General features: G+C 43.0%; 1 protein-coding gene across 1 annotated transcript in view; it reads left to right on the top strand.

Moving 5' to 3' along the window:
* The window catches only part of LOC121578280 (contactin-3), an 83,811-nt gene that overhangs the window by 36,412 nt on the left and 35,069 nt on the right, over nucleotides 1-12,330 (top strand). The window contains exons 4-7 of the mRNA XM_041892537.2: nucleotides 4,176-4,351; nucleotides 6,969-7,067; nucleotides 9,183-9,386; nucleotides 9,900-10,002. Coding sequence (XP_041748471.2) covers nucleotides 4,176-4,351; nucleotides 6,969-7,067; nucleotides 9,183-9,386; nucleotides 9,900-10,002 — 582 coding nt within the window. The remainder of the gene's footprint in view (nucleotides 1-4,175; nucleotides 4,352-6,968; nucleotides 7,068-9,182; nucleotides 9,387-9,899; nucleotides 10,003-12,330) is intronic.

The following is a 12,330-nucleotide window of genomic DNA, read 5'->3' as shown; positions in this document are numbered from 1 at the left end:
CCGCCGCATGGAACTCGTAACTTAAAATATGACCTTGACATCAGCACAACTCTAAAATTATGTAAAGTTAAAAAATACCGGTTTGGTGTTGAAAAAACGGGGATGTAACTTACCTAGCAATATCTGTGGCCTAGCTACTCCTTCGCAATCTTCCTCCACCAACGTACGTGCCAAACTTCAGCAAAGCAGAGTGGCGGGTATTCATCACTGCTGTAGAGTTGAAATTGTCACTGCGTATCTGCAGATTTTTACACTCACTTTTAACTCCACTGATAGAGCAACTTTACTCTCAAAAATGTTGAAAATACTCTATCTGGGTTAAAATAACTTTACTCTGAAATATTAACACCCCATTTTTTACTGTGTACATTAGTAAAGTAACAGTGATATGTTTTCCCTGGATTAATATTTGATGTGTTGGAACGGATAAAACATTAGTCATCATAAGCAATTCCAAATATTATGATTGTTTTCATGCAGGCTAATAACTCTTGAGTTAAGTGTGTCTAATGAGCTATTTCACACAATTAATGTTATTTGTAAAGTCCAATCTAAGACAAATTAAAGACAATCCAAGCTTTCATTGTGAAATGGATAGAACCAAGTCGATCAATTAAAAAGTAGGACCTCAAGCACCCATTTTACGTAAGGTATTTGTATTAAAACCAAAAGAATACAGAGCACAGATCTGAATAGAATCGAAGTGAATCACTTTATTGAAACAAACTCCCATGGCAGGGGATTGACGTTTATGGGAATACTTTTAAAGACACTGCATCGTTTAGTCCTTGGACTCACTGCAAGTGAAGGGATCATTTGTGGCTTTATTTGGGTTGCACCAGAGTGTATGTTTGACACTGACTGTTCTTGACTTGTGTCCCCTCCGGCAAGGAGAAGACTTTTGTCTTGATGATTAAAAGTGAAACAGAAATGTTTAGCAATACATTTCCCTAACGCAGAAAAACTCAGGACCTCAAATGCCCCCAATGAGCTGCCCTAGCTGTCCCTCAGAGCTGCAAAGGGACAAGCTTTGATCTCCCACAATTCTGCAGGAAGGCATCAACTAACCTCACTCAGTTTCTAGTGAAATTATACTGGAATCACAAGTTTTCAATTTTTTCAAGACCTTCACATTTTCCAATTCATGCCAAAGTAACCATCTCATACCACTGAAACAATGCTCTTTACTACTCTCTTTTTTCTTTATCTTTCATAACCAGTGCCACACAACTCCACACGTCACACTCCATACCACACCGCATGTTAAAGATATTAGTACGTGATCTGTTACAGTAGGGGTAGTTGTTCTCAATATGGTTATCACAATTGATTTTAGTCCTTATCAGTGACCCATAATGAACACTACATTGGGCAGTGTGTTATGAACTTATTGTAATGTACTGTAGAACCAAGGGCATAGTGGCCAATGGACAACAATCATTTATTTGTGATGTTCCCTGTCCCCTAATGTGACATCTGGAGATGTTGTCACCGTCTCTTACTTTATGTAGGCAATTTGAGTTTCTCATTTAGTGTGGAAGCTATCACAGCATGGAGCCTGAGGAGAGAACTTTGCATCTCCTGCCCTGACAAAGTCTCAGACTACTGAAATATTAATTATTCCATTTCAAGTACAACCATGTTCAATGATGATATTCAGTAATATCTGATTCTCTGCCAACCTTCTGGGTTGAGACCAAGGGCCCTCTGTCTCCTGGTGGTCAGCAGTGTGGTTTTTAAGGGCCAATATTAGCTGTGTGTGTGTGTGTGTGTGTGTGTCCTCAGGTAAAAACAGGTGAGATGCGTGGCTGGAGACAGCGCTGAGCGCAGCACCATTCCCTGCCTGTATTTGATGAAGAGGCCTCATGCAACATTGATGTGAACCTCAAGGTCGTTCAGAGTTCATCCACACCATGCCATGAGCAGCCCATGGCCTGGAGGCTGGAACAGGCTAGGACAGCCAGAGCAAATAAGGGAGCCGTTAGTCTTTGTTGTTTTTTAGGAACCCTACTGTCTGGTGTGTTAAATTTCCTCTATTCACTCCACTAATGCTATGGCCCCAGATAAAAGTGCTGTTTTGCCTTTTTTGTGAAGCACTTCAGTTGGAGTCTTCATCTGTGGATGAGTTAAGACCTGAGGGGGCAATGAAGAGGAGATGAGACCACTACTGTTTAGAATGCATAAAGATTTCCATGGTGTTGGACTGCTCATTTAGTTCCTCATTAGTCCTGTGCTGGCAACAGGTTTGAGGGCACAGACTGCTATACAGGTCAGAGCATGCAGTTTGCAACAATCATATACTCTCACAGTAAAATATAATTGGCGCCAGCTGTCTTATTTGATGTTTTTGCCACCATATTTGAGGTTTTGTTCACTACCTCACAGCTGGTAAGAACCATTTTACTGACTGTTAGAGAGATGGATACACATCACTGCATATGACGATGATGGTGATGATGATGATGGTGATGACTCAAATACAATACGACTATGCTCCCATGGATAATTATAGTTTGCATAGTCGATAGTAAAGGATAGTTATGTCCGCATGGGCTTTAATTGGTGGCGTGATCATTTATTATGAGGACAATGTGGAATATCAGTTACATTGGTTCAGGCTGAATAACTCCACATCTGCTTATGGGTGAAATGACACTAGCAGCAGCACTGTGGTCTACCGTCGTTGTTTATTCCTACTCTCATGGAATGGGTGCTGTGTATGTGATGGTAGTTTGATGCTCTATCACCTAGCCTTCATCCTCAGGGGGGTTTCATACCAGGCCTTTTCTGGTGGCTACTTAGTGTTGGTAGGTGCGGGGTGTCTCTGACAGCTTGTCCCACTGTTCAAATGGAGCGAAGGCTTGCTGTTTGAGGTGTTGCTGCTGCCTCTGCTGCTAGATGGTATGGCTGGCTGTGTCGTGCGTAGACACCTTCACACCCAGCCGAGGCAGAGCCCAGCCATCTGCTCCAGGGGTGTCTGATCTGCTCAGCCTGCCTACCGTCCTCTCCCATTAAGTTCAGATATGCTGGGGTGGCTGCGAATAGCCACCCAACCCCCTCTCTCCCGCTCTCCATTATTATATTACACATGTCAGATCCTCCAGCTAGGCTGTACACGCAGTGTCACCTCTGCTGAAAAAAATCCTAGGGGAAACACTGGTATACATACGATAACATGATGGATCATATCAGCTGAGCCATTGGGAACATGCATAAACAATATGCTCTTTTAAAGGCAGTTGAGATTGAATATGGCATCAAACTCCCTTGTTTGAAATGTTTGTATTTGTGTGCCCAGGAAACATAGGTTTCATCACATAACTTCAAACATAAAAAAATAAAAAATTGGTATCTGGAATGGTGACAAAATAAGTTTGATTAAGTGAAAGCCGCACTGAGATAGATGAATAATGCAGGCAACAACAGGAAAGACAGCTATATCTTTTGTAGTCTGTCAGACGGGAGTCTGGGGAAAGTTATGGCTGGTTTTAAGGCTGTGTGAAGCACAATTTTTTCTGCTCGTTAGTTTGCTGAAAGTTTTTTTCCCTCATCATTGAATTGTCATTTCACAGTCCTGAATTGCATTGCTCAAGCTAGCTGGCTCAAAGTCTCATCCTAATCATGCATAATTTCTTGCATTCTGATGAGGAAAATAATCCATACTTATCATGCCTCTCAGCTTTGTTAACTTTGGAAAAACTAAAATAATTTCCCCATTTTGTAAATTGTTTTTTGCAACAAATCATTAGAACAGTAAGTAGTCCAAAACATTTGTATGTTGTGCATTCTTTGACCTCATGCTATCTGGGAATTTAACTTAGCTGGTGATTGATGTTTTTAAAGAAGTTAGAAATAGGATTTATTATGCTCAACCTATAACTTCACATACAAAGTATTTTAGATCAGTAATATGAAATAGATGTGATATTTTTTTACATAATACAATTATGTACAATGTAAACAAATAGACCACACAGTCTTTCAAATGCCAAGGCAACTAGCTAACCCAATACACAATGAAAAGTTTAATGCTCAAAATATCAGCAACTACAGCGTTATTTTATCCGATATCTTCATTTGATTCAATCGTCTTTATCAAATCGATCCATGTGATAAATGTTTGTGAGCGTGTGTCTCCAGAGGCCTGGCTGCTGATTGTGTTTACGTCTTTCCAGATGGTCGCTAAACGGAACACTCATTGATCTGGGGAGTGACTACCGGCGTCACATGTCTGGGGGCAACCTGATCATTAACAGTCTGGACAGGGATGAAGACACAGGGATATACCAGTGCACTGCCTTCAACACATGGGGGACTATCCTCAGCCGCAGAGCCACTTTACAATTTGCATGTAAGTGATCGGGCTATCCCTAGCACGTTATGGGGGAGGGGTGTATGTATGTGTGTGTCTGTGTGTTTGTGCTCCTGCATGCTTGCAATTGTGCATGCATGTTTGTGTAAGTGTGTGCACTTGTGTTGTGTGTCTGTGAGTGTGTTTCTGTGGCCTCTGTGTCTTTAGCATTCCGATTTCTTGTTCGGTATGCTTCAAATAGATTTTTTAAAGGGAAATGGTAATCGAATGAAATGTCAGATGCAACAACCACAGTGGGTGAGGCAGCTTCTGACTGCCTCTGAACTCCATTGATTCTCATTAGTCTCTGTGTTTCCAGCTTTGACAGCGTCTGTGCAACCTCGGTATTGACTGATAGTTTGCCAATCTATGCAAGCCTCTGCGATCTGGACTGAACCTACACAAATAAAGCTTAAACTTTGCAAACCAGACACAATCATTTTTTACTGTGTAATTTGTGTCGCTGCAGATAGATTAGACTTGGTTGAACAGCCTGTCTGGTATTTTAGAGAGGGGTATGTGAATATCACAGGAGGTTGGTGGCACCTTAATTGGGGAGGACGGGCTTGTGGTTAATGGCTGGAGCGGAATAGGTGGAATGGTATCAAATACATCAAACACATGGTTAGATGCCATTCCATTCGCTCCGTTCCAGACGTTATTATGAGCCGTCCTTCCCACAGCAGCCTCCACTGGTAAATATGAAGCTTTAGTGTGGGTCTCTACCATATAGAGAGCAGACCGATAGACAGTGTAGAGAGACACCTTTCCCCTCTCACTGATCATGCCGTCTCACTATCGATCACGTCCCAGGGATAGATAGCCTTGCCTTCCTCTTAAGAGATGGACTGTCATTACCCTTATGGGCTGGATAATGAATCTCACTTGTGGGGCCTGGGTGAGGAGGGAACTGCTTGACATGTATTGTCTATTTGAATGCACAGAGGAGGTCTTGGAGATAGATGGGGATTGCCGCATACGCTGCTATGTTTTCCACGTAATGACGACTCTTCCATAGACAAGGATGGCTTACCTCACCCATTTCCTGTCTACACAATTCTACTCATTTCAATTGTTTTTTTTTGTGATGTGTTATGGCCATCAATTTCATCCTACTTTACATTGAATTTCTGAACAACTGTAACACAAGTGTAGTACAAATGTACAAACACTGGTATAATACACACCAGGGAGAGAGAATGAAATAAATTCAAAATGACATTCCCTCTGTACTTGTGACTTGAGTTGCTATTCATTTGTGGTAAAAAATAGAATGAAGAGCTTGCAAGGTGTTAGAGAGGATACCTTTATATGTTTTTCCTGGCTTCCCTCCCGACACATTCTTATTGCCTCTCAGAGTTGGAGTCTGTGTAGAGGAGACATATTACACAGAAAGCCCTCGTTCTGCTATAGACAGGGCAGAGCCAGCTTATAGAGTGCTGTGTTTTAGCAGTCCCTACTGTCTCTCCGTTACACTGAGCCTTTCTGTGTGAGGGAGAGAGGAGTAGAGGAAGGCCTCGCTCCCTACCGTAACTGATTCCCACCTCCCACTGTTACAAAAGGAATATTATCATAATAATCAGCTGCTGTTTGGATCTGCTTTCCAACCAGCATGCACCACCTTTCCCTCATCTAGATAGCCTAGCCTAACTCCTCCAGTGCTTTAGAATCAGCACCATGGTTGCGAGTTCTAGCTAGTTCTCTATGGCTCTATTAGAAGATGGTGACACAATGTGTGGCCTGGAAAGAATCCTGCTATGACTTGGCTGTGTTGGATTTCACCACGGTCATCGGAGACTGGCTCATTAATCTTCCATTCGCTCTCCCACTCCCCTCTGTAATCCTCCTCTTTTCCCAATTTCGTTTATCGGTCACATTGACTTTATTTTGTTTGTGTTCGGGGCCTGACTGTAGGGCTGCCCGCCCGAGGGTGCAGAATCAGTAGGGACAGGGGTACAGTAGTTCACCCATCACTCACTAAAATAGAGGAACATTTCATCACCCAGGTACAAGCTCAGTCAGGCAGCTTTTCCTCTTTCATTTGCAGGGATGAATTGCGCCCAGAGTATTGATAGGGAAGCTAGTGCTTTTAAGGGTGAGATTACACTGCATTTAATAATGATGTTGGTTATTGCTCTTGGCACTGAATCCTGTTATTCGTCATGTGCTCCGTGTTTGTGCAGTCCCTCCAACTTCCTCCCCCTTTTTATCCCTTTGCAATTTAATCTCCTGCTGCTATCATAACAACTGTGTGTTGTGAAGTATCCATCACATACCATACCATAAGTCCAACAATAATATTTAATGTTACAGTTGCCTTTCTAAGTATTGGAAAGCATTGGGTGTGTTCTAAAGCAATCCATTACTGTACCTGTAAATGGTTTTCCTACAGTACATGGATTTTAGGGCTTTAAAGAAACCAATATAACTGATGCATGTGTTGATGAAACTTTAACCAAACTGGGAAAGACATTAGCTGATACTGATTGAGTTATCAGCTGCATTTAGACATACAGTAATTCTAAGGTTAGTGCTTTATGTCAAATGTGCTTTATATTTACCCAACCTGTCTTCTGTAATAACACTAAAGCTTACCCTTGATTTTTGTGTTGATAAGACCTAGATAACTTCAAGACCCAAACGACACGGAGTGCTGTCAGTGTCCGAGAGGGCCAAGGAGTGGTTTTGTTATGTGGACCACCCATGCATTCTGGAGGTAGGTTTTTTCCTTATTGGAGATATTTATGAATACCTGAGAAGATTCCACTCCTCTGTATCCCATTAAAATCTTTGATGCAGTATATGAGTGAATATACTGGTGCTATTTGGTGTGCTGATATTCCTAACCTAATCACTTCTTTCATAAAACCTTATTTGTTAGAGCCTCAAGGCATGCATTCTTGCTAGCAGCCTCAAATGAAACTTATTTCACACAGATGTTTGCAGAATAAAGCTATGCTTAGCTTTCCTTTATTTATTTTTCATTCTGAACTCTATTGCCAAATCTGGTGGCAAATGAAAAGATATTCCTCAAATTGGAGTCTTAACCAAATCATTAGTCAATGCAGTCTTGAGGAAAGTGCTTTTAATCAATCCTGGATTAGATCATCAATAGTAATGGAATGCAGAATTCAAAGGGATTTTGCAAACTAATTTACTCTACACCCTAGAGGGAAAACAAATCATATCACTTTCTCGAATATCTTATTTAGCTTTCATGCAATTTTCAACTTGTACAGACAAAATGACTCTGCACATGTGAGATGGCTATTGAAGTGTGTGTAATCGCAACACTACTCAATTCCAGTTTGCTTAGTATTGAATAATGGACTTTGCATACATACAGGCTGACCCTGTTGCAGGACCACTCACTTTTAATGTGACACTTTAAAGTGGCTGGTTACTCTCTAATGTATTGTACAAAGTGTGCCTACAGTAGGTGTGTGTGTGTGTGTATACAGGCCTGTACAGGGGGCGATAATGGCCTGGGGTAGCCAGTGTGAAACACAATGCGACAGCCTCTCACTCAAAAATGAGCTTGTGCCAGGCGTGTTGTTGTTACCATAGCAGTATTGTGTTTTCTTTGGTTTCCCTACTTGAACAAGTGAATAAGGCCAAGTAAGTGTGGCACTGTGCTCATTGCATTGTGAAGCATGAATGTCACACACAACCTTGAACTCGGTGGACCCATCGCTATTCACTGACTGTAAGACATCCCTGCAGGTTTAAACTCTGCCTCAGCGGCTTCAATTGCTGGAATAGATGTTCTCTCAAATCACACATTATATCTCATGTTACATCGACATGGCCACAAATGAAATATTGTTTCTAGCAAAAGTGACTGCATTAGGGCTCTGCTCCATCATATATATGGGTGTATTCTCCAGGGCTCAATTATGGGACGGTTTCTTTTTGTGTCATAGCTATTGCATGTTTGTAACGTTGTGCTTGTTACATAAATAGCCATTGTGTTCAATAAGAAAAGAGGTTGTTGCACTATATTTTCATTTTCCTCTTGACTTGTATTTTCTTGACAAATGCTATCACTGTTCATTACGGCCACATAGCTCAGAGTCAGGGATCCCCGGTCTTGCTTTGCTTCATCAGAATGAATTGGTTTTGGCTTCACTGAACCGACTGCCAAGACGTGATCCCAGGAGCCAAGGTTTGCGAGGCGTTCTCCTCCCAGGGGGACAGGAGATGAGTGGATACGCTGGATACACACCTTGTAGGTCCGTACACGCTCTCACTTCCATGCCACGGTAGATAGGCTTTCGCTACAGTACCTCGCTCCTATGAATCTGTGCACTGGCTCTTTTCAAGATGACCCAGTATTGCTGTGTGGCAGCGCTCTGTGTTCTTTAGATAGGCCTGTTGGCTGAGGAGAAGTGTGGCATGCGTGAGTCAAGCCTGGAAAAAAGCCCTGTCCCCAGTCACTCAGGGTAGAGGACAGGGCATGTGTCATGAGAGTGCCAGTGAAGCGCTGTAATCCGTTTTGTTTCGCTCTCTTTCCTTTGGACGCTCTTTCTTGTGCACCAATAACTGTTCTACTGTATTTGCCCTGGTATCTTCTTTCAGGAAACTGAAATAAGGAAATTGTGTGGAATGCTAACATGATCTGCTTACAATCTGTTTTTATTTTGTTTTCTAATACAGTATTTAATCAATGGGCAATACATACACTGTGAAATATTTAGCATACATGCTAAATTATATTTTCAAAAGGGAATTTTTCAATGTAGACTACTACGCCTACAAACACATTACTGTGTTGTAACATATTAATACTGGTGTATTGTATTTACGACTGTCATATTCCTCTCCCTCCTAGAGCTGACATTTGCATGGATCTTCAATGAGTACCCCTACTTTGTCCAGCAAGACAGTCGTCGATTCATCTCTCAGGAGACAGGAAGTCTGTACATCGCTAAAGTGGAGCCTTCTGATGTGGGAAACTATACCTGTGTGGTCAACAACAGCATCACTAAGGGCAAAGTCCTCAGCTCTCCTACACCGCTGGTCCTGAGGAATGATGGTAAGATCCCATCCTTTATATAAACAGACACACTGATCAGACAGCACAAACAAAAAGCTGCCCACATTTTTAAAAGCTGCCAAGATTAAGCCACAATTCGTAAAGCATTGGCAGACTATACACAGTCTACAATAGACCATTCTATCCAGATATTCTGTAATGCTGATTATAAGTGGTCAAAGAGAAAGAGTAATCTTATACCCTCAAAAGGTAAAGTCAAAGGGTGAAGCTGTTGTCCTCCTAGCAGCTTGAATATAAGATTCAGTCTGAAAAGAAGGAGATTAATCCCTACCATGCCTTCACCCAGGTGTGTTCTTCTTTGAACCTTTTACAAACGTTTTCCATTTCTCTCCATCTTAACAACCTCTCAGTGATCGCTTCTGTTCCACACACAAAGACCTTTGTGTTTCTGGGCGCATGTTATTGTTGTACCTTGTTTTCCAGGGTGTAAAGCGTGTGCGCCATTAATCATTAATGCCAAAATTTGGTTTGTGTATTGTCTCCCTTTCGTAGGAGCAATGGGTGAATACGAACCCAAAATAGAAGTTCATTTCCCTGACACTGTTCCAGCTGCGAAGGGATCCACAGTGAAACTGGAATGTTTCGCTCTGGGAAAGTAAGTTGGAGTGAATGTGCAAGTTTGTGCATGTGCATAAGTCACACAGATCATTGTAATTATGAGGTTGCTGTTTTTAGGATGCTGGAATATTAGTGATATCACCTAAAGTCTTGAAGTCAAGTATCACAAAACACAACATTATCCTGCAACCAACTCACATTACACCGTGACGTCAACAGAGCGCGACGCATGCTGAAAGTGGAATGAGAGAGAACTTGGTTTGTTGTTTTTGAACGTTTCTGAAATGGGTTTTAATTTGGATCCCGCGACGCAGTTAGCCTCAGTTGCTGGGACCGCTACTAGCCCGTGTGGCTGGGGCAGCATATAGTCCCGGGGTTGTGGCTGTTTAAAGTCAAGTTCCTAAGGTTCAAGGACAAGATGGCTGTTCTGGAGAGAGCCAAGAATTTGAGAGGAACCAACATCTTCCTCAACAAGGACTTCTCTTAAGCTGTGTGCCAGAGGCAGAAATAACTTATTCCAGCTACGGAAGCTGCCAGAGAGCGTGGGGATATTGCCTACATCTGCTACTACAAGCTCATTGTCCACCCTCACTCCCAAAATCCTGTGAGGAGTGAGAGAGCCAAGCTTCCGGGTCATCCGAGGCCAAGCGAAATACAGTGAAACGAACAAAACAAAACAACGGAAGTACATGACAGTACTTCCTAAAGGCGGGACTGCGACCGCGCCTCAAAACCCCAAACAGGGGAGGGCTGGGTGGGCATTACTCCTCGGAGGCGGCTCGGCTCGGGCTTGACCCACCACCCTTCTTCAATCCCCCAGAGCGCCCCCAGTCCGATCTGACCCAGCTGGTAGGATCTGACTGACGACGCGCACCCCTGGTTTGGCGCGTGAGGCAGGAACGGACCGGACCTGGCTGACGATACGCACCTCAGGCTTGATGCGTGAGCCGAACGGGCCTCCCAGGCTGACCGACTTCGCATCCCTGGCTTAAAGTGCGATACAGGAATGGGCTGGGATCAGGCTGACGGCTCGCACCCTTGGCTTGGATGCGAGTAGCAGGGACGAGCTGAACCAGGCTGACAGACCTTGCCCTTGGCCAGGTGCCGGAAGTAGCAGGAACTTGGGCTGAACAGGCTGACGTTCATGACCCTGGCTTGGTGCGAGTAGCAGGAACCAGGCTGGATCAGGCGTTGACGACGCGCACCCCCTTGGCTTCAGTAACTTCAGCCCAACATCACATATACACACGCACACATACAACAACTGACACTCACAAGCGCCTGATTGACTTACTATTAGCTAAACAATGTTTTATACACTACTGGTCAAAAGTTTGAGAACACCTACTCATTCAAGAGTTTTTCTTTATTTCTACAATTTTCTACATTGTAGAATAATAGTGAACACATCAAAACTATGAAATAACACATATGGAATCATGTAGTAACCAAGAAAGTGTTAAACAAATCAAAATATATTTGAGATTTGAGATTCTTCAAATAGCCACCGTTTTCCTTGATGACAGCTTTGCACACTCTTGGCATTCTCTCAACCAGCTTCACCTGGAATGCTTTTCCAACAGTCTTGATGGAGTTCCCACATATGCTGAGCACTTGTTGGCTGCTTTTCCTTTACTCTGCGGTCCGACTCATCCCAAACCATCTCAATTTGGTTGAGGTCGGGGGATTGTGGAGGCCAGGTCAACTGATGCAGCACTCCATCACTCTTCTTCTTGGTAAAATAGCCCTTACACAGCCTGGAGGTATGTTGGGTCATTGTCCTGTTGAAAAACAAATTATAGTCCCACTAAGCCCAAACCAGATGGGATGGCGTATCGCTGCAGAATGCTGTGTTAGCCATGCTGGTTAAGTGTGCTTTGAATTCTAAATAAATCACAGACAGTGTCATCAGCAAAGCACCCCCACTCCGTAACACCTCCTCCTCCATGCTTTACGGTGGGAACTACACATGCGGAGATCATCCGTTCACCCACACCACGTCTCACAAAGACATGGCGGTTGGAACCAAAAAACCTCAAATTTGGACTCCAGACCAAAGGATACATTTCCACCGGTCTAATGTCAATTTCTCGTGTTTCCTGGGCTCAAGCAAGTCTCTTCTTCTTATTGGTGTCCATTAGTAGTAGTAATTCGACCATGAAGGCCTGATTCTCACAGTCTCCTCTGAACAGTTGATGTTGAGATGTGTCTGTTACTTGAACTCTGTGAAGCATTTATTTGGGATGCAATTTCTGAGGCTGGTAACTCTAATAAACTTATCCTCTGCAGCAGAGGTAACTCTGGGTCTTCCATTCCTGTGCCGGTCCTCATGAGAGCCAGTTTCATCATAGCGCTTGATGTTAAA

This window comes from Coregonus clupeaformis, chromosome 12, assembly GCF_020615455.1.
Source record: "Coregonus clupeaformis isolate EN_2021a chromosome 12, ASM2061545v1, whole genome shotgun sequence".
In the NCBI taxonomy this organism is placed as follows: Eukaryota; Metazoa; Chordata; class Actinopteri; order Salmoniformes; family Salmonidae; genus Coregonus; species Coregonus clupeaformis.
This window is presented reverse-complemented; position numbering and strand designations above follow the sequence as displayed.